This window comes from Centruroides vittatus, unplaced genomic scaffold (genome assembly GCF_030686945.1).
Source record: "Centruroides vittatus isolate TY-2023 unplaced genomic scaffold, ASM3068694v2 contig_863, whole genome shotgun sequence".
NCBI classification, from domain to species: domain Eukaryota; kingdom Metazoa; phylum Arthropoda; class Arachnida; order Scorpiones; family Buthidae; genus Centruroides; species Centruroides vittatus.
This window is the reverse complement of record NW_027122563.1, coordinates 212,312-235,225: the sequence shown is the minus strand read 5'-3', so window position 1 is coordinate 235,225 and position 22,914 is coordinate 212,312. Positions and strand designations below refer to the sequence as shown.

The window sequence follows — 22,914 nt, the reverse complement described above, 5'->3', positions numbered from 1 at the left end:
TTTACTGATCCATAGGGTAATGCAGGCTGGAGCACAAGCTCCTGGTAGGGACACCCATGCCAGTAAGGTCTATGGGGAGAAATGAAGCTAAGAGTGACCACACACCCACATTCTGTGGAGATATGTATCATGGTAGCAACCAGATCTAAATGTGATACCGGCTCGGACGTCGCCCGGGTTAACAAGGTCCGCGTTCGTGAGTTAGGCAGAGGCTCACGTTCGAAAAATAGGCCACAGTCTCCCTGGTTACCGGTGGCGAAAGCAGCACTGGCCCACAAAATACAGACCAATTACATGTCTTCCAACACTCTACAAATTATTGACATCCTGTATTGCAAACAAAATATACAAACATGTTGAAGAACACGACATTCTAACGGAACAACAAAAAGGTTGCCGTAGAAATCACAAGGAATGCAAAGAACAGTTACTCATAGATTCAGTCATTCTACGGCAAGCACACAAACAACACAGAAACATACACATGGCATATATAGACTACAGAAAAGCATTCGACAGTGTTCCACACAGTTGGCTGCTACATATTCTACACATGTACAAAATACATCCATCACTCATTGCATTCTTTCAAAACACTATGCAGCACTGGAGAACAACACTACATCTCAGGGTTCATAACACTTCCATACAAACAAACCAAATCTTTATTAGGCGAGGAATTTTTCAAGAAGATTCCTCGAGTCCTCTCTGGTTCTGCCTAGCCTTGAATCCATTATCCAACATGTTAAACAACACGCAATATGGCTACAATATCAGGCATGAAAAAATAACACAGTATACACTGTCACATCTGATGTACATGGATGACATAAAACTTTATGCATCCACACAAAAACAACTTCATCAACTCCTACAAATCACACATTCACACACCAAGGATATACAAATGGAATTTGGCCTAGATAAATGCAAAACAGTTCACATAGAAAAAGGAATCCTGAAGAAAGAAGATTTTGCACTTGGAAATGGAGACGTTATTGAATCCATGGAAGAGGGCGAGTTCTACAAGTATTTAGGATTCCAACAGGCCAAACTAACAGAACATGCACAAATAAAGCAAAGATTAATTAAAGAATACCAAAGTAGGTTAAATGCTATTCTCAGAACACAGTTAAATGCAAAACACACAGTTAAAGCAATAAACACATATGTCATCCCAGTACTCACATATTCTTTTGGAGTTATACATTGGACTCACACAGATCTTGAGCAACTCCAAAGGAAAACAAGAACAACACTTACTAAGCATAAACAACATCCTAAATCCGCCACAGAAAGATTAACCCTTCCATGTAAAGATGGCGGACGTGGCCTGATTGATATAGTTAACCTTCACTACAAACAAATACAGTCACTGCGAGAGTTTTTCTACAAAAAACAAGAAACATCACAATTACATAAAGCAGTAACTCTAGCAGACTCAAATAACACACCATTAAACTTACATTCACATCATATGGACACAACGCAACATATAAAAAGCACAGACACCATTAAGCAATCGTGGGCTTGAAAGGCACTCCATGGCAGGCATCCTTATGGTCTGGCCCAGGATTTTGTTGACAAAACTGCGTCAAACAGCTGGTTAGCTCGGGGATGCCTCTTTGGGGAGACGGAAGGATTCATTATCGCCATACAGGATCAGGTCATAAATACTAAAAACTACAGAAAACACATACTCAAAGATGCAACACTCGCAAATGACACATGCAGAAAATGTCACATCATGCCAGAAACTATACAACACATCACCTCTGGTTGCAAGCTCTTGGCACAGACAGATTATTTACACAGACATAATCAAGTAGCAAATATAATACACCGAAGAGCTTGCAAAGAAACACAAATTAGCAGACATCCACGAACCATACTACAAATACATTCCACAGACAGTATTGGAAAACAACACGCACAAAATGTACTACGACAGAGCCATAATCACAGATAAAACAATTTACCACAACAGACCAGACATCATACTCATTGACAAACACAATAAAATCACATACATTATAGACATATCCATTCCAAACACTCACAATGTACAGAATACATTCACTGAAAAAATTAGCAAGTACACAGAACTTGCCCAGGAAATAAGGCATCTGTGGAGGATGAATAGGGTGCTTATTGTACCTGTTGTTCTCTCCTCTACAGGTGTCATACCACACACACTGCACGAAAGCCTGGGCACATTACAATTGAATAGAAACACATACATCACACTACAGAAGGCCACTATATTGAATACATGTCATATTGTGAGAAAATTCCTGAATACAGATACACACACTGATACACCTTTAATTTCTGTTTTGGTTACTATGCCTTGACTTTGGTCCGGCATAGTACACAGCCACCGGTGTTAACCGGTCTCCCTTAACCTTAATATCTGACTTAACCCAACATAATAATAATAATTTCTTCTTACACTTTAAATTTAAAATAAGTAACACCAATACAAATTCTGTGATACATTGTCTCTCAACACTGATATAAATTACAGATTTTAAAAAATAATTACAAAATAATTAATAAATTTGCATTACATATAACAATACTTTTACATCACAAAACTTTTTTCTGAATGGTTATATGTAATATTTATGAAAAAAATTTCTTTATTCTGTACATTCAGTAGATAATCAGAGTGAGATTTTTTATGACTGATTATTGTGGCTATTTTATTCAAATTTCCCATTCAACAGTCACTTTTAACATTATATTTTGATATATTTATACTAGCTTTGTATCATGTTAAAAATTATTATGATAAATATAATTTAATAGTAAAGAGGAATTGAGTTTTAGTTTAGTTCCTCATATAAAATTGGTTTCTAGTATTTAAAATATAACTTTTTAATAAAAGAAAAGGTATAAACTTTCCATTTTAAAATATTGATAAAAATTTCTTATATGTATGCATTTATTTGTTTTTATAGTAATACAAAATTAAACTTTACAAATTTGTTTAAATAATTTGTTGTGATTTTTAGATCACGTTGCATTTTGTTGTAACTTTCCAGTTTTTTTTTCTAATGTGCATGCACATATATTGACTAGTCTAATTGCTTTTCTTCCTTGAATAATATAAATTATTATTAAAGTTCAATTATTCAATTAAAGTTAGTACGTTAATTATTATTTCATATATAAAGTAAAATATTTACCACTTCAGAAATGAATACTCCTGGACCATTTTTCCTACCAACAATACTCAAACCTAGACCACGGCCAGATTTTTTATGAAGTTCAACTTCTAAAATATCATACAAATCATCTTCATGATTTAGTCCTGCCTCTCGATACACCACCATTCGTACAACTGGTGGAGTTTGACGCAGTGCAGTAATAGCTTGATCATGTTTTGCAGTTCTTAAATCTTCTCCATTTACCTAAAATATATGAATAACTTTTTACAATCTACATGTATAATACAATAGATTTCTGTTTAGTAGTACTACTGATACATTTTACATAGTCATAATAGATAATTTATATTTTTAATGATTATTTGAAAATGATATAATAGGTTAAAGTGTATTTTCAAAAATAAATCCTCAGTTTATAATACTTAGTCAATAAAAGATTAGATTGCAAAAATGAGGTTTACTATATATTATACAATCTATCAAATCATATTTATATGAAATTATTTATGAAATATACAAGCAGCATAATTAAATTTCACATATTATAACCATTTGTAATATAATCTAATTAAAATCTTAAATTATTCAAACAAAAAAATTTAATCAACCAAAATATAATGAATACTTTATTATTTTTACAGATATTGCTCAATAACTGCATGATTGTACAATTAAAGAAAATGTTAAAAATCATAAAGTATACAAGAAACTTTTCTCTTTCCAGAAAATATATAAACAGAGAAACAAATGTTTTCGGTCTGATTTATAGGCCTGATTTCACCTGATTTCGGTCTGGTTTATAGTTTTGACAGTAAAAACAGAGAAAAGAAGACATGGTTTCAAAAAAATTAATTAAACTGGACTTCAACAAAATATAGGAGAGCTCTGGAAATTTTCAAAGCTACATTTAAAAAAAACTGTATTAATCATAAAGATTGAGAGTCATTATTGGAAGCCTGGCAGTCATTTTATGACCAAACACACAAGGTAAAAAATAACAACTTAATGTTATTTTCATTTATAGTTATTTTATTGTTAATTTAAGACAAGTATTAATACACATATGTAAAGTAACGTTTAAAAAAAACTTTTTTTAAATATTTGTTTAATTTGCAATTCAACATCCCAAAAAATAATTTTTATTTAGAATGTTAGTGAAACAGACGTAGGCCTATAAATCAGACCAAAAACATTTGTGTCTCTGTTATATATTTTCTGGAAAGAGAAAACTTTCTTGTATACTTTCTGTCAAAGAGTTCCAGTTTTAGTGTTTGTTTTGGTAATTTAAAAATCAACAACAATACATTAAAAGAAGCTTTATTTTTTATATTTTATATGTTGAGCAGAATATTAATTTTTTTTATAAATTTATATATTTTATAATCAAGAAATTATGCAATTGTATAATTTTTCAATTTCCTAATATCAATAATAAAACAAGCTTAGGGTCTTCTTCATTTTTAAGAAACTTGTCAGAATATTCAAGAAAATAGAACAGATATTCATTGGCGGCCTTAATGATTGTGAGGCTCCGGGCAGCAGATCTTTGTGAGGCCCTTGTCCTTTGTGCAAAGTATGTAAATTGAAAATAGATATTTCTGATGATTGACGAGAAATGCAAAAGTTATAAATAAATAAATTTAGAGTGTTAAAATATTATATTAGAAGATTTATAAAAGTTAACAGTCATAAAGATGACAAATTAGTAATGATGATAAACTAAGGTACATAAATGCCTTAAAAGATATACACAGAGATTTAAAAATGATGTTTGCAGCTTATAACTAATAGCTAAGGATAATATAAAAATTAAATATCAACTTTTTTCTACTCGAGTTGTTGCGCAAGGCCCCTGCAAGAGTGAGGCTCCAGGCGATTGCCCTGCTCGCCATCCCTAAGGCTGCCACTGCAGATATTAAAATATTATTATTAGGTAATGATTAACAATAGAGATTTGACTTTACATTTAAATTAGTAAGAAAAATGTTAAAGTTGTGGTAGTAACGAAAACAAAGAAAATTCAATGATGATGATAATTTTACTTCTGAAAATTTGAAAATTAATTAAATAGTTAAGATAAATGCAATATCCCAAATATCTGTAAGAGAGCACTGATGCTTCTAATGTTTATTTATTCTAAGAAACTAAAAACACTAGTCAAATTTTAATTGTCTCTCAACAATGATGTAAATTACAGATTAAAAAAAAAATAACTACAAAATAACTAATAAATTTGCCTTACGTATAAAATATTTTTACCACAAAACTTTTCTCTGAATGGTCTATTATCTGTTTTCAGTTTTATTAAGTAATTATAATAATTAATTAATTTAGAAAACCAAAACTGCACTATAACAATTATTTTTAATTTATAATATGTGAAGATAAACTATAAAATTATATATAATCAACATTCAAACATTGAGATATATTTTTACATAAGATTATTTTAAACTAAATAATAATTCTTAATGTGATATATTTATTACTAGAAGATAAGCCCGGTATTGCTTGGGCAAAAAGTAACAATAGTGAAGATTATTACATTATAGCCAATCTTACCTTTTTTTTACAGAATGCAAGAATTAGGTTCCACCTGTTTCCAGACTAATTAGAGAATTTTTAGATGGATCTAAAAATATGTTCGATTTCCCACATAAACTGCATCTGTGCCTGTAAATCTTGCACGTCGCTTTCTCTTAACACTCCCATTGTTAAAAAATACATTGTTATTTCATCCCCACGTCCACTTCCTGTTCAGATATTGTTAAGGAATACATGTTTTGGGATGTTCCTGAACGTTCCAGAACATCTCAGAACATTCTGGAATGTTGTGGAATGCTCTCAAATGTTCTGGACTGTTCTAGAAATTTCTAGAGGGCAAAACTTCCAGTCCTTATGTTTTGAACAGTGCGCCCTTCAGGTAAAAACGGGAACCTTCTTCATGGATGGGGGATAGAGGGCTACCACACCATATAACTCCCTTGATTGTACTGGGGCTCGTTTTTGAGTTTTAGCGGCACACACATTGTACACTTACTTTTATAATATATATTGATTGATTGATTATTTTATGAATTATACAAATGCTTTTTACATTATATTTTAAAAATATAATGTAATATAATTAAAAATAAATTGTAAACAACTCCAATAAATTGTATATCAAATTTATAATAAAAATTAACATCTAGCTTTCTGAATAATTTTGAATTTTAAAGTAAACTAAGTATGAAATATGTAATTTCAATAATCACCTCCATAATCTGATCACCGGGAATAAGACGACCATCTACAGCTGCAGCACCATCTGGATAAATTTCATGAATCATAACAACACCCTGAAGTATAAAAATTTCAAATAATACATATTAAATTAAATATGTCTAAAATAAATTATCTGAAATTTTATCAAAATTTGGTTTTAAAAAATCATTTTATATATACATATGAGGGCACTTTTTTTCCAACCTGCAATGGTCCATAAAACAAAGACAAATGTAAATAACAAAATGAATTTATTACCAAAAGTTAGGTACAAAACATAACCAAGTTTGTACCTAACTTTTGGTAATAAATTCAGTTTGTTATTAACACTTGTCTTTGTTTTATCGTCCATCGGAGGTTGAAAAAAAACCAGCCTACATATATAAGCCAGACTTTAAGCTACAGGACCTATATATATATATACTTTTTTCACTGAAGAAAAATTTTATCTTTAAAAATTCTATAAATTATATCTTAATAGTAATGAAATGAATTTTTCCGTTATCTGTTGTATTTAAAAGCCTAATGTTAAGAACAAAAATGTATCATCAGATTTTTGAAAGTATTGGTTTAAAAATATATAATACATCACCATTAAAATAATAATAATAATAATAAGCATTTGAAGTAGTATAAAAGAATAAGTATTTATAATAAGTATAATATATTTTATATTCATTAGAGTGCATGTAATTTTTTTTTCATATATCAAGCATGTAAATTTTTATATGCTAATATATGAAAGAAATAAAAAAAAACTGAAGTTTTTCATAAAATTTATACATGGATTTGGATGAGTAACAATATTACTACAATTTATTATAGAAAATTCAAAACTAAGCAGAGTGGTATTAAGATATGTTTTTAATTTTTTCCTTTCAGATTGGGAACGATAGATTGTGGTATACATCACTAAGTGGTCACTACAGCTCTCTAGTTTCACCATACTGAGTGGCACTGTGATAGGTCTCATAAGTGCAACCACAGATGTTTCAAAATGGCAGATATTACAAATATAAAGTACACACTAAGCAGAAAGCAGTTACTGAATTTTTTTTGTCAAAATCTAAATGTATCTGAGAAATGTTTATGGTACAAAACTGTACAATGCAATGATATAGAAAAACCAGCTGTAAAAGATAGTCATGGTATATAAACTAGGTAACAAGATTTGTTTCCAGTAGATCATGAAAATACTGACACAAGATTATAAGAAGGTAAGGAAAGCATCTATACAGAACTGGCTGTGAGAATGAAGGAGATGTATTTCTGTAATGCATAGTCATAAGACCATATGAATTCAACATCAGACACCTGAAATGAAGAGTGTGTCATGGGAGTGGCAAAATCAAAGTTTGCTGTGAAAGAAGGCTGGCTGTAATCGCAGTATGAAAATTAATATTGGATGTGTGTCGTGGATGGAAATTTAAATTGTATTGTGTACTTGTAATCAACCCTACTGAAGAGGCCAGAGTATCTGGCGAAATGCATTTAGGGAAAAGTTTACAGTAATAAAAAGAATCTCTCTTTGTTGGAAACTGGTTTGTTTTTTGAACTTTTAATTTTTGATTCTACTTCATTTTTTATAAATGTTTTAGAGTTAAGAAGTCACTAATCCTCTACAAGTCAGAAAGGGAAGAGAATTTAAATTTTTGTGTACTAGTTTATAGTACAATTAAGTAAGATTAGTCAGTCTTCTGTTGGTAAAGTTATGATGACTAAGTTCTAAGCCAAATATGGATCTTGTGGATTTCTTTGAAGCTGGTATCAAAGTTAACTCAGAACAGTATGGGAAATTCTGAAATTCTATATCTGTAAAGTTTGACCAGACAAAAAAGTTTAATGAAGTTTTCCCCTGATCCCAAACTAGTCTACATGTGATAGTCCATTGCAAAATTGTTGTGTACCATTCTTCTTTACCTCTTTAACCTATGGAGCTTTTTAATCTTTCAACTATCATCATTTCAACTCATTAAAGAATGCACTCTATAGAAGCAATTTTTTTGAAGAGAAAAATTTTGACTCCAAATGCATTTTTTGCATTTGAAGTCAAAGTTTAAAAATTACTGTAATGTTTTGAAAATTTACTGTTTTACCAGTAATTACCAAAGCCAATAAATCTGAATGCATTACGGTATTACATTAATACTTTCATAATTCTAGTTGTTATAAAATTATTTCGTTGTTACAATATCTACTTTTGGCTGATATAAAAATTAAATTAATGAAAGTTTTACTTTAATATCAAACTGAATGGCCATTGCATTTCTCAGGCAAGAGCTGTAATGATTGTATTCCTCCCAAAGTATATCTAAACTAAAAAATTTTATTTATCATTGTTAAGAATCAAATAAATCTGTTCTATTGATCTGTTCCTTCAGAGTGGCAGAGAGTAACTATGTAAAATTTCCAGATTGGTCAAAAAGTTTAGGAGTTTATAGGGGAGATAAAAAAAAAAATATATATATATATATATAAAAAACTCAATTTATGTAGGTAGATATCTCATAACATAAGACTAATTCTTATTTTTAAATAATAATATAGTAAGCTTAATACTAAAACAATGAACACACAAAAATACTATAGGACTACATACAAAAGTTGTTTCATCTAAGGGAAGTAAATTTGTTTCTTATAGTTTTAAATGCTTGATAACATAAGAGTATTACTTTAAGAAATGAACAACCAAGACATTATAAATAAAGCATATACACAACTATCTAAACTGCATGAATCAGAACTGAAACCAAATAGATAGGTTTAGAAAAGCCAACCAAGTGGCAAATGAGATTGATCTTGAATGGAACAGACAAATGATGATGAAAGACAAATGCTGTGGTAAAAATATCTTTCTTGTGCATTTTCCATTTTTAATATGAAAACAGTATATAGTCTATATTCATCAGGAATAAGCTTTCCAATAGCTAAAGAATTTTAAAAATCAGTTCAGTAGATTCTGAGATTACCTCCAACAAACAAACAGACATTCTTACTTTATATATTAGTATATAGAAAAACAAAAAGAATTATTCTTAAACTTACCAATGGTGTATCAAAGCCTCCAATAATACTGAGTCCTAATCCCATTTTTTCTTTACAAATTTCAATAGTTACCTCTTGTCCTGGAATAATTTCACAAGTTTTTGGATTTGGTTGAGTATTGATTGTTTCTTGCGACGATGATGATGAGGATGATAATGCATCATCATCTATATTTATAGGAGGCATTGGTAACAGTTTATATTTAGGTGTTGTTGACAATTTGGATGTGGAAATATGTTGTAGACATCCTGCAGATGTAGGAATTGTAGGAGCAACTGTTGATGGAGACTTCACAGCTAAATGAAGAGGTTTAGGTGGTGGTTCTGGAGGACTGACTATAACAATAAATAAAAATCATAAAATTAATTAATTGTAATAAAATGTAATTAAACTGATTAATAATGTTTATTTTAATTATTTTAACTTTATATCATTATAAAAATATCAATTTAATTACCAAAATTTCCTTTAGTAGTAGTATAAATAAATAATTATCAAGGAAAAATCTGCAAAAATTATCTAAACAATTTTTAAATTCTTTCCTGAATAAATAAATGAATAATTTTTATTGTTTTATTTTCTTAACAACTCTATTTTAAATTCAATTTCCCAACAATCTTCAATTTTTTGAAAAGTTATTATTAAGTACATAATATTATATTCTCCAAATTTAGTATATGATTAGTGACTGAGTTTAAAATTATTATTTATTAATAATATAAAAATTTAGCTAATTTATATACTTGAAAACTTTAAAAATCCAGGATAAAATATATTTTTAATAGATTGAAGAGTAAATACAAATAAAACTTTGATGTCTTAATACATTCTTCACAACACAGAAACTCTGTTTATAAATATGTAAATTGATTAAAAATCCCTCTGGCATCTGGATTGTAAAAAATATATGAAGACATCAAATTTTTACTTGTATTTGTCTCCAATATTTTAAAAACAAAGTTTATATATATAGAGAAATTAAAAACATATTTTAAAATTTTTCTTTTTTCTAAAGAATGATTGTTAAGAAAATAAAAACAAACAGTTTGAAAATGATTATAGGTGATTAATGAAAGGTGGTATATAAAAATGGCTAGAATAACAAAATGAAACTGAACTAATAAATGTAGTGACAAATTTCTAATGTCTGAAATATGTAAAAGAACTTATAAATATGAAGGGAAAGAAAAAAAAACATGTAAATACGTAAAGTAAATAAATTGAAAATGTCTTCTATTGAATAAAAAACAGAAAGAAAGAGTGACCAAAAAAATCAAGTATATGAAATATAAAGAAAAATTCCTTCATTGAACACTTTCTATTCTATCATACAAAAAATAATTATAATTCAAAAAACAAAATTGGCAAATTATTATATTTACATATTTAGCACAGATAACGAGCCATCCATAAATTACATAAGGTATTTTGGGGTGGGTGGGGGTCAAGGATTTCTTACAATTTCTTACTCAGGGATAGGGGGTAATAGACCTCGTCTTACGTAATATTCTTTATTTTTATTTTTTGATCTCGTTGAGTGGTGGAGTTTTGAACTTGGCTTCAATTTGACAGTTTCTATTAAGAACGCTCATTGTACTGATGCCATCTTGTGTGACATGTAGAATAATAACGCTCGCAGACTCTCGCTCTACACACTTTTCTATCGTGGAAGAAAGGCCATGTGGTGGTTTCTCTCTTGTTTTGTTTTGTATGACGTTTCTGTTTACACATGCATTAGCTAGTCGATCTGTCAAAGTTTTTTGCATCCTTTTGTGAAAATTAAAATTAATATAAAAATGAATATTATGACATTGATTAATGATAATAATAATGAAAAGATTGTTAATAATTAAAAAATAAACTTCTTAAAATAAATTGTTCATTCAAATTCATTAAATTTTTATATTTTTAAATTTGTTCACATAAAATCTTTTATAAATAATAGTGCATATTAATTAACTAATTAATAATTATATATTTTTGAACCTAAGATTTTTAGGGTTTCATAAATTTTTTTTTTTTTTAAATCATGCCTAAATATTATGTAAGATAGGGAAGGGGGGATCAAAGAAAATATTACAGTTTCTTACACATGAGTGAGTGGAAGTCTAGAATGGCCGAAATCACCCTTACGTAATTTATGGACGGTCCCTAATATTTAATAAAGAAACATTAATCTTCTTATTCTTTAATTACTGCAATATGAAATGTTCTTTAACAGATGTTTTTGATTCTGGTATTATAAAAACATTAATGGGTATTATAGTAGTTCCAACATCAAAAGACTTGCTATGTTGTTTTTGTTTCTCTATACTGATACTGGAAACTTTTATTATTATTTTACTATATTCTCCCATGATTATTTCAGATTGAATTGATATAATATCAGAGAGTTATATCAATTATTTTCACCAACCATTTGATTATCACATTTTTCAATATTAAATCATGATGTTACCATAGGCAACTATTCAAGAAGAAAAAACAAAAGTAAGTTTATTTCTTGCCAACTTTATAAATACAGCTGTTTGGGGAATCCAGCAATAGATATTCAATCAATTGGTGAAAATATTTGAAGAGATAAGTGAAAATGTAGTACAAATGACAAAAAACGTTTCTTTATTAAAAATATAGAAAGTCTTAATTTTAAAACAAAATAATAATAAATATCTGTAATACGTAAATAAATATATCTGTTTATTTATTTAATTGGTTAAAAAATTATATTTTTATTAAATGTTAAATTTTATCATTAATTAACACATTCAAGTTACACAAGTTCAAGTTATTTTTAAGCTATTAAAGACTTCCTACTGGATATATTAAAGGTGTAGTACGTTTGATTTATATTCCAGTAAACGTTTCTCTTTTGTTTTATTCAAGTTGCACTTTTTTATACTTGTACCACTTTTTCACTGAATACTTCATTTATAATATTAGCCTTGTTCCTCAATCTCCAGAAAAATTTGATTTCTTTAATTTCTGTAAGATGATTTTTTCAAGTCTTGTGAACAAATTTAAATACAGTGAAAAATAGATGAGATTTAATTCTCATTTTGACAATTTATCTGTACACACACATTCCATTTTGGTATGATTAATTAGAAATCGTCTTAACTTTTTTAATCAATAAATTATCTTTAATAATTAATTCTATACCATATAAGAAAAGAAATTTCTTTTCTTTTTCCATCCTTTCTTCCAGAAATAAAAAAAAATTAAACAAAAAAAAAATCAAATACCACAGGCTAATAAGATAATTAAAATTTATACATGTGGCCAACTGAAAATCACTTTGTTATATCTCCAATTTTGCATGTTTTCAGATTTTAATACTATATCGTTTCTCCATACTGACTCATCTCCATCCAGCATCAACACTGCTAGAACAAACACAAATTGTTTTATGACTATTATCCTAATACATTTCAAATCTTTTAACTCAGTTCTTAAAACTTACAAAAGTAGAGACATAGTAAAATGATTCTCACATTTGTATTTGTGGTAGTATTTATTAAAGTTATGTTTTCTTATAAAACTAAGACAATTTAGATTACTAAAATATTATGTACGTTTTATTCTTACTAATTTAATACAATAATAATTAAATTCAGAAAAAAATATAATGAAGTTACTTTTTTCTTGTTTTTTAATATCTGTTTTTAAAGAATTGTCATTTTGTGGTAACTCTGTATCTAAACTATCTTCATTTTCATTTGATATTAATGATGTAGTTGATGACTTGTGAGGATTTGAAACTACAAGAGTAACCAAACCTTCTATGCTTTTTAGCAAGTTAGCTGCCTAGAAAAAATAAAATAAAAAGAAACTGAGCTATGTATTTAGTAGTAATCAAAGTAAATTTAATAGTCAAATAAAATATGTATTTAAGCACAAGTTATAGTAAAAAGTATCAGTTAATCTAAATTGCTAATTTATTAAGATATAAAAAGAACTGTTTAATAAACTGTTCTTATAATAAAATAATATTAAATGGTCAGAATAACAATATCAGAATTTTATTTAAATTGTTCTAGTAATGTTTAAAAGTAAATAATCTTTAATTCCTCTTCTTTCTCCATTTAACATTCATACAGACATTTCTAGTAACAAAAATAAAAAATCATTGATATTTTCTTGATAGGATATGGCTATCTGTCTCTGATTGGAATTAATAAGGATTTTAAAGACTCAATTTGTATGATCTTCATAACTTAATACATAAATAGTCCTGAGTTTGTATGGAAAAGTGATATTAAATTTCAGATAAAGACTGGTTTTAATTTAAAGATACTTCAATTCAAAATAAAAAAAGGAGAGATCTGATTTTATTTATTTTTATATCCAAATAAAATGGAAAATAAATTTGGCACTAGAGGGAAGTGTTAGGCACCACATCGTATTAAAATTAATTATTATAATATTTAATTAATTAATTTAGAATAAACTGAAAGAAAAGAATCGGCCCGAAAGGGGACTCAAACCCGCAACTTCTGCTTACCATGCAGATGCGTTGCCAGTTATGCTACTGAGACCTTTCGGTCCGATCTCCTCTTCCAGTATATATAAGCCTAATGTATTGATGGTTAATACAGTGCCGACTGGGGACACACTCATGCCCTTGGCCAGAAACATCCACTCAAGGCACTCAGTCGGCCATCGCATACCCCGGCAAGGCATAGATATACAAATATAAACATCAACTGAAACTCGATGCATAGTAAATATAGCCTAATTATTTACAGCAATTGTGGGTGTCTATTTGCTATGCATTGGATTTCGATTGATGTTTATATTTGTAAAATAAATAAATGTTTGTATTCATTTGCCATTTTATTTGGACGAGTTAATGATAGTTTTCTAAGTATATGTAAATTGGATCTTTTGACAGTGATATTTTGTAAACCTGAATCATAATGAAAATATTAACAAAATTTTTTAAAAAGTAATACAAAAGTAATGATATAAATTTACCAAATATACTATTATTATTAAATTCTTTTAGATAATTTTAAAAATTTTTAATTCTTTTAACTAAACTAAAAAAAAAAGAAAAAAACTTATAAAAAATTTACTTATTTATTCATGTATCATTTTTTCACTTATTTACATAACTGATTATAATATGCTGTATAGAGCCAAAATTTTATAATGTTTTTCAATTACAATTTACAAAATTTTGATGTTAATTTGTTACATAATTTCTCTATGAATGAACTAGCCATATTATTCTGACCAGGTAAAATGTAGTTTCAAGCACTTACTGTGGTATAATCAACTCCAATTAATTCAGTATCATTTACAGCCAATATCATATGTCCTACACATAAACCAGCCTAAAAATTATATGAATTTTAAAAAAAAATTATTATTGTACATAATAATTACTGTCATTAATAAAATATTGTCACAAAACTGACAATATTTATTTATACATATAGTAGCTTTAATTAACAATAATTTAAAAATAAAATATTTATATTAACATTTTGAATATAACTATACTTTACTACTTACTATGGTCAGATTTCATGATCAAACAATGTTATAAATTTTAATACAGCATTTTTTAATTCTGAAATCTGATCCATTTAGTCATTTTGACTACAAATCTGATAAAAGAAAGTTTCTATTAAAAATTATTAAAACTATTAATTATTCTTTAATAAATCATCGACATAGATAATATGCAAACTTAACACCATACTAATAAAGCAGAGAATCACACCTAAAAGCAAAATTTTCAGCAAAGTTTCTTTGCTGGAAATTTTGCTTTTAGGTGTGATTCTCTGCATGTATAGTTCCAATTTACTTGTACAGTTGTTATTTTTATATTAATAAAGACAACTTAACTGCTTATTTCAGGAAATAAAGTAAGTTTTTATTAAAAAAAAAATGCTCTTATAAGAACTTTTACAACTCAATTTTTGAAACTGGGTATCATTCTACCAGAATGGATGAATGACACTTTTTAAATACAGAAACAAGTTTGTTTAAGTATCCTACCTCCACTCAAATCCTCAAATACTAAGGTAGAAATGTTCTGCTGTTGTCTACCAGAGGAAGCAAGACCCAGGACCAAGAACAAGCTATCTGCTATGTTGTAGGACATATACAGGTATCCCTTGTACAACATGGCACTTCCACAACACGATTTCCGATTTCACTCTAATACAGTTCAAGAATTTGGGAAATCCTCTGTACAAAACTTCACAATTTTTAAATGTAAACTTCGTTATTTGATATTTCTTTTTTATTCAAGTAAGCATGTGTGTCATCTCAAATTTGCCCATGGAGTTTAGAATATTGAAATTTTCACCTTGTTTTGTGTCTTTTGTCAGGTCTAATGAAAACTGATAGGACAAGGAAGAAAAAAAAAATTGTACTAACTTTCCTATCAACCAGGTGTTTTTGTTGCTTTATGATTGTAACTGTGTTTTGTTTTTATAGGTTAAGTATTTAGTAGTTTATTTAAACATTTTAAAATAAGTATTATTAATCTTTTTTAAACACTTACCTAAAAATGACAAACAAAATACAGCAGTATCTCTGTAAAGTCAATTTTGTGTATGATGTGGCAGTGCATTTTAATAGTCATCAGATTCCAAGTGTGAGATTAACCCACCAAAAACATACAAGATAGAGTTACTTTTGTATGGTTAATAAAATTAAAGGTTATATATTTAGTGTTAGTGTGAATCTTTTGTGTTGTGATTGAGAAATGTACAATCTTGGTACTCAAACTGTTTCCAACTCTAACAATTTGGTATTCAAACACAAATTCTGGAAAAAATATTTCTCAGTCTTTAATTGAACAAACACAATCCTCTAGAACACATTTTTGATCAATATTTTTAGTTTTATCAAAATAAAACTAAAAAATTTTTATGGTAAAAATAAAATATGATGATGTTGCTGATATTTCTGATCAAGATCAACAAAAAAGCTCAGATGACAATACTTTGCAAATAGAAAAAGCCCTGGTTTAACTAAAATTAATATTAACACATAATATACTTTTAATTGTGATTGTTAGATAATTATTGGTTGCTTTAATAAACATATTTCTCTTAGTCATGAAAAAGAATAGCATACTTTTGTTAACTTCTGGAACCTAACTCCATGTTTTGTATTAGTCCTTTGTTTTGTACAGAATGAATTTGCATAACATGGCACTTTTTCAGATTGTAATTACAGTGTTATACAAAGGATACCTGCATTTGGCTGATTTACAACCATTCAACATAATGAAAATGTTTAACAGAACCAGAAATTGGTGCAGAAAAGTGATTATCATTTGTGTTTATGGTGATAAGAGTAATATACCAGTTTTCTAAGTTGGGGAACGTACTGTGATAAAATGAAGAAATATTGTGCAAAACTAAATTGGCTAACATTTGCCATGACCCAACATATTGGATTTCGATAAAAGTAAAAGCACAAGCTAAAAAGAAATCTCCTGATGTTTTTGAAATTCCTAAGAAACCTGAGAGAGCAGTTGTGCCTAGGCTATTTGGCAAGATTAAAGCATACAGGGACTGCCCTCTAAGACCAGTGTTAGAAAAATCCTTTGCACCAACCATAATCCTAGAAAGAGCCTTGCATCAGCTTCTTGATAAGTTAGATTTTAAATCCAATTACACAGTAAGCAGCACAGATGAAATCATTACAGCTCTAAGAAAGATCAATTGGGAACAATATGATATACTTATTGTTCTAGATTATAGGAATCTATTTCCTTCTATCAGGACAGAAGCAAGGTTTATGTTGACCAGAAATTTAATCTGCAGAAAAATGAATGTAGGCATAGGTATGAAAGAAAGTCACAAATTACTTGGACTTAATGTTGCCAATCTTGTACATTAATTGAGAAATTACCTACTACAAAGCAAAGATAGGAATACCAATGGGGTCCCCAGATCAAGCAATATTGCTGAAATGATTCTCTCGTGGGTAGAGAATGCAATAATTAATTAATATAAGAAAAAATAAAACTTATTTGCTGTTATGTCAATGACATGCCTATTATATGGAAAAATAAGGACCTTGTGCATAGCTTTATAAATGACAATGACACTAACTCTAGATATTCAACTTGAGATTGACCAGATAACCTAAAAAAAAGTTAACTTTCTAGAAATCAACATCTATACTTTGGGGAATTGGTGTCGTATGAAAGTGTACAGGAAGTTCACTAACTATGATATCTACATACATTGGTGCACATATGACACTATAACCCACAAATTAGGAAGCTTTTGAGCCCTTCTGCAAAGGACAATAACACACTTAACTTTGTTAAAGTATATAAAGCAAAAGTTTTCTTACATAACTCAAATGGCCCTAAGACACAATTTCCCAGTCAACATAGTTAAAGGTCTTACTAAAGCATATTTAGCAAAGTATGAAAAGGAACAGAAGCCTAAAGACAGGCAGGCAAGCCATATAACTAATGGGAAGATGTGTTTAGTAACTGGAAAAATTATTGATTCAATTCTTGCTCCTTATGCTAGGTTCAATGGAATTACTCTGAATGTTATGAGGCTACACATGATCTTTATCAGGGTCTACTCCATTCCAACAAATAAAACGTGAAAAAAATGGGTATGACATATGTATACAAGGTTATACTCACGAAAGTGGAAAGAGTTTTATGCTGTAGGGTCTATATACAGAATGTTATGGCAATGCATAAATGAATCTTATGATACAATTCCCCAGAAAAATAAAAAATCAAGAATGATGTTGACACAATGGGCTTTAGATAGGGAAGTTCAGATTAATAGGAAGAATCCTTTAATTATTAAAAGATAGGCAGAAAAATGCTACCTACATATTTTAGCTTGTTCTCTTAAGATAATTAATGCCTATGAATCTTTAATGTTAGACAGAGAAAGAAAATGGACAGCTATATCATACATACATAATATTTTTTCTTGTAAATAAATTGCTTGTGAAGTTTAGTTTAAAATATTAACCATATAATCCCCTAGGATGGCACTATATAAGATTCCTACAATAAAAAAGAGAGAATACTACATTTTTTACTATAAATGTTGTTTTTGGCATTGTAGTGTAATGTATATTTTGATATTATAATTTCATGTGTTTAAGTTAAAAACTTTAAAGTTTTAAAACTGTTTGTTGTTATATGCTTGGTAATAAACTGTATTCAAATCTGAAGATGGAAGACATTCTGATTTAAAAGTCTCCAATCTGATGTGCTTGATAACGAACTACATTCCATTTTGAAAATTAAACTGAAGATGTTCTTATAAGAAAATGAAGCATTTCTTAATAAAAAATAATTTAGTTTGGTTTCCTGAAATAAGCAATTAAGTTATCTTTATTAATTATATAATTTTATAAAATAATATGTATTACTTAGAAATATTTTTCTCAGTGCTTAGAAAATTTTTAATGCTTTATGACAAATTCACTTTTTGACCAATAATGTTTTTAGATTTAATTTGCTTAGAAAACACGTTTATTTGTATAAGAGAGATTATTATAGAGATATTAATTTTTTAAAATCAATATTAGTAAAATATAGTTTAATTTTTTTTATATATTGAAATATTTTGAAAAACAGTAAGATTTACCTGTCTGGCAACACTATTAGGTTGCATATCAGAAACAAATATGCCTTGACCAGCTTCAGCGTGTTTACCTTCCAAAATCATTATACCAAGACCTGCTTCACCCTAAATAAATAAACACAACTTACTTAATTTGTGTGTAATAAATATAATAAATAAGTTTTTAATTAAAGATGCATATTTATTAATGTTCAATATATAATCTGTTTAATTAAAATAAAAATGGATTCTTTTGTAATCCAAAACTCATGCTATGTTATATTGTTGGTTTAAGTACCTTATATGACTGTGTATATAACCAGCAAAATATATGAGCATATAGATGAATGGTCTTTTCTTACGCATAGTGTTATCACATTAATGAAATTTTAAGCAATGGAAGAACTATATGCTATTGCCACTTATGACTTTAGTATTTCAAGCCTTATGTATAATAAAAGCTTTTAAGAGTAGACCTAATGTAGATAATATAATAATTGTTATAAGAAGTTGATCTTATTAAACACAAATATATACGTGGTATGATCCAAAAGTTTGGGGAATGCAGTAATCTACGACAACAAAAGCATGTATTTGAAGTTACAGCATATGAAATGGATTCTACCAAACCATTTCTACGTGTTCAGGTTAATTTCACCCATGTCATGTGATTAAACCGCAAGCGCTGCTGTTTTTTTCCAGAGATAGTTACCTTTGTCCTGCAACGTAATAAAAGTGGAGTTTTAAGAACAACCTCCAACATTTCGACTTCACCGTGACCTTTCACCGTAGAATCACCATACACCTTTCTTAGCAACTTTAAAATTTCCATAGGTGTTTTACCTAAACGCTGACAAAATTTAATGTTGGAGGTTGTTCTTGAAACTCCACTTTGATTACGTCGCAGGACAAAGGTAACTATCTCCGGAAAAAAACAGCAGCGCTCGCGGTTTAATCACATGACATGGGTGAAATTAACCTGAACACGTAGAGATGGTTTGGTAGAATCCATTTCATACACTGTAACTTCAAATACATGCTTTTGTTGTCATAGATTACTGCATTCCCCGAACTTTTGGATTGTACCACATATATATATGTATTTTGTATTTATATATTTTAGTTTAAAAGAATATAAAAAAGATGTACATACTTTATTGACAGTGATAAGTCTTACATCCCTATATTGTGAGTACTTTTCCAAAATCTGTTTTAAAAAGTGTAAAAATATTTTGAAATATAATTATTTAGCAATTCTTTTTAAAATATATTTAAATTATATATACTAACTTCATCATTTGGACATAGTGGAAATTGTGTTAATGGTTTAACTGCCATTTCTTCAAGAGCATTCTTTCTTCTAGTAAAAAATAAATATCAAAATTTTCAACAGTAAATTATAAAATAATTTAAATTTATATCAAAGATGAAAATAACGAACCTGAGTAATACTATTTTATAAGATGATCCAATTATTCCTTTAATCATTGCAGAAGCATTTAAATGGCAACGACCATACATGACAATACCATTTACCTAAAATGAGAAAACATCATGACAAAAGTGTAAAATTATCGTTGAAGCATTTTATAATCAGTTTCATTGCAGCATTTTTCTCATATCAACAATTATTTATCCTTTTTTCTTTTCTTCAAATGAATTTATTTGTTATTGCAGTTCTCTTAAGTTAAAACACTTCAATAATTTTTATCATAGTTTATGGGATAAGGCAATGTAATACAAGAAGAATCTGCAAAGGAATGCCTTCTGAGAGGGCTTATTACAAGAAACTGTTTAGATGTCCACCATTTAGATGTTAGATATATAAACATATATAAAAAAAACCATGCAGTCAGCTTGTTGATCAGATGTGAACCAAGGACCAACTACCATTTTTTAAGTTATCTTATTCATATGGCCACTGGTGAGCCTAATTTTCTCATCTTAAAGTATAAACAAGCAATTATCAGATTATTATTATTTCTTTGACTGACTATCAAGGATAAATTCTTTAATTACAATACAGAACCAAGAAGTATATGACAAACATCACATTTATTTGGACACTTAACATCTTATTTAATGCACATTTTATTTAAAGAAAAGTTACCAAAAAATTTATTTACTAAATATTTTATTACAATAAAAATAAAATTCACAAAATACATTCAAAAACTACATATAGCTTAAAACATAATGCAGAAGCTGCTATTGACTGCCCCAATATATGCAATCAAATTAAAGGTATAAAAAGAAAATTTCAAGTAAACTGAATATAAACAACAAACATTCCTTTATATAGAAAACTATAGTAAAAAATGTTAACTATATTGGTTCTATTCCAAACTAAGTTGTCGTAGGATCATAAATAACTCTTCAATAAGTATGAGAATAAATTTTTAGATTATGTTTAGAGCAAATATTGAACTATGAAAGCAATTTCTTTTAATTTCTATGATTCATTCTAACAAAGGGAATTTAAAAACTTTAAATTGAACTAATGAGTGGATTTGATCAAAAATTAAGAGTTAGATGAAATACAAAAATAAACATAAGTTTACGACATTAATTACAGCTATTACTAGATTGCAATTTAACATTGTCAGTTATAGAAAAAAAAATTGTAATTAAAAAAATTTCAAAGAAAAAAACGATTCAAGTGAAAATCAGATATTGGATGAGAACTATACCAATATAAAAGAATAATCTTTACAGTTATAAACAAGATATATTTTTAGTACAAATGTAATAGAATTCATGACAACTATAGTTGCCAACAAACTGCAGCCAATAATTGTATAAAAAAAAAAAAAAAAAATTGTATTAAAAAACTATCTGCCAGATACAAACAAAAATTGATATGTAGCTTAAATAAGAACAAAGAATTTTATGGCTAAAATCTTACCAAAATTACTCTTTAGTAAAATAAATAAAATTTTTTTTTTTTTGAAAACATGAGAAATTGTATAGCAACTAATAAATTAATGGTATTAAAATAAGTTATTTATTTATTTACTTATTACAAATTTAATAAATAAATGTGACCTAATTATCTTGAATCAAATTTCATAAATAGTTCAAAATTCATTTTTTATTATTACATTTACTTTAATTACCACAGAATTTATTAAAGTATGTTTATATGTTTATACTAGTTTACAAAAAAGTATTTTTTGTAAACTATTATAAATTTGTAAATTTTAAGTTAAAAAATATTTTTAACTTTCCATATTGCAATTACTGAAAATTTATTCATTTTACAAAGATTTTATATTACAAGTATAACTAAATATATTTTATAATTGCTAATTTTAATAATGTGGTATATGTAATTAATTAGTATTTCATGTACAGTAGACCCCTCCTATAACATGGGTTCATATACGATTGGGTTTGTATAACATGCTAAAAGAGACTCGTATAACATGGTAAAACATCATCGCTGACTCGTGTTGTGACAGGATTGGTCGAATCTGGACCAATAGTGGATATTGTACAAACCGTTAAGTTTAAATGAGCACTGAACCTACTAAAAAACATTTATTATTCAATGGCCATAAAAAATTATATTTTTATTAATGATGTCTCCAAAGTTAAGTTATTTTTCGCAGAAAAATTCACTGATCAGGAAACACACGTACGCCGTTCGATGAGCCTCTTTGCGACGAAAACAAGCTTAAGCAATGGCATCGTCGAACGGTGCGCACTTGGTAAGTAATCCTACAACTTTTTGTTTATAGCATAGTTTATATGGATTATTCCCAAAAAAATTATACGTGATTTGGAAATGTTGAGTCAAATTAGTCTAGAATCGATTAATTTTATGGAAGAAAGCCTTTCAAACAGCCATA

General features: G+C 28.1%; 1 protein-coding gene across 3 annotated transcripts in view; it reads right to left on the bottom strand.

Annotated features, from left to right (window-relative positions):
• The window catches only part of LOC136982787 (multiple PDZ domain protein-like), a 242,190-nt gene that overhangs the window by 19,168 nt on the left and 200,108 nt on the right, over positions 1 to 22,914 (bottom strand). For all 3 annotated transcript variants that reach the window (XM_067279293.1, XM_067279294.1, XM_067279295.1), the window contains 9 exons: positions 20,505 to 20,599; positions 20,354 to 20,423; positions 20,217 to 20,270; positions 19,088 to 19,189; positions 14,750 to 14,821; positions 13,121 to 13,289; positions 9,486 to 9,820; positions 6,431 to 6,514; positions 3,192 to 3,416 (listed from right to left, as the gene is read on the bottom strand). In XM_067279293.1, coding sequence (XP_067135394.1) covers positions 3,192 to 3,416; positions 6,431 to 6,514; positions 9,486 to 9,820; positions 13,121 to 13,289; positions 14,750 to 14,821; positions 19,088 to 19,189; positions 20,217 to 20,270; positions 20,354 to 20,423; positions 20,505 to 20,599 — 1,206 coding nt within the window. The remainder of the gene's footprint in view (positions 1 to 3,191; positions 3,417 to 6,430; positions 6,515 to 9,485; positions 9,821 to 13,120; positions 13,290 to 14,749; positions 14,822 to 19,087; positions 19,190 to 20,216; positions 20,271 to 20,353; positions 20,424 to 20,504; positions 20,600 to 22,914) is intronic.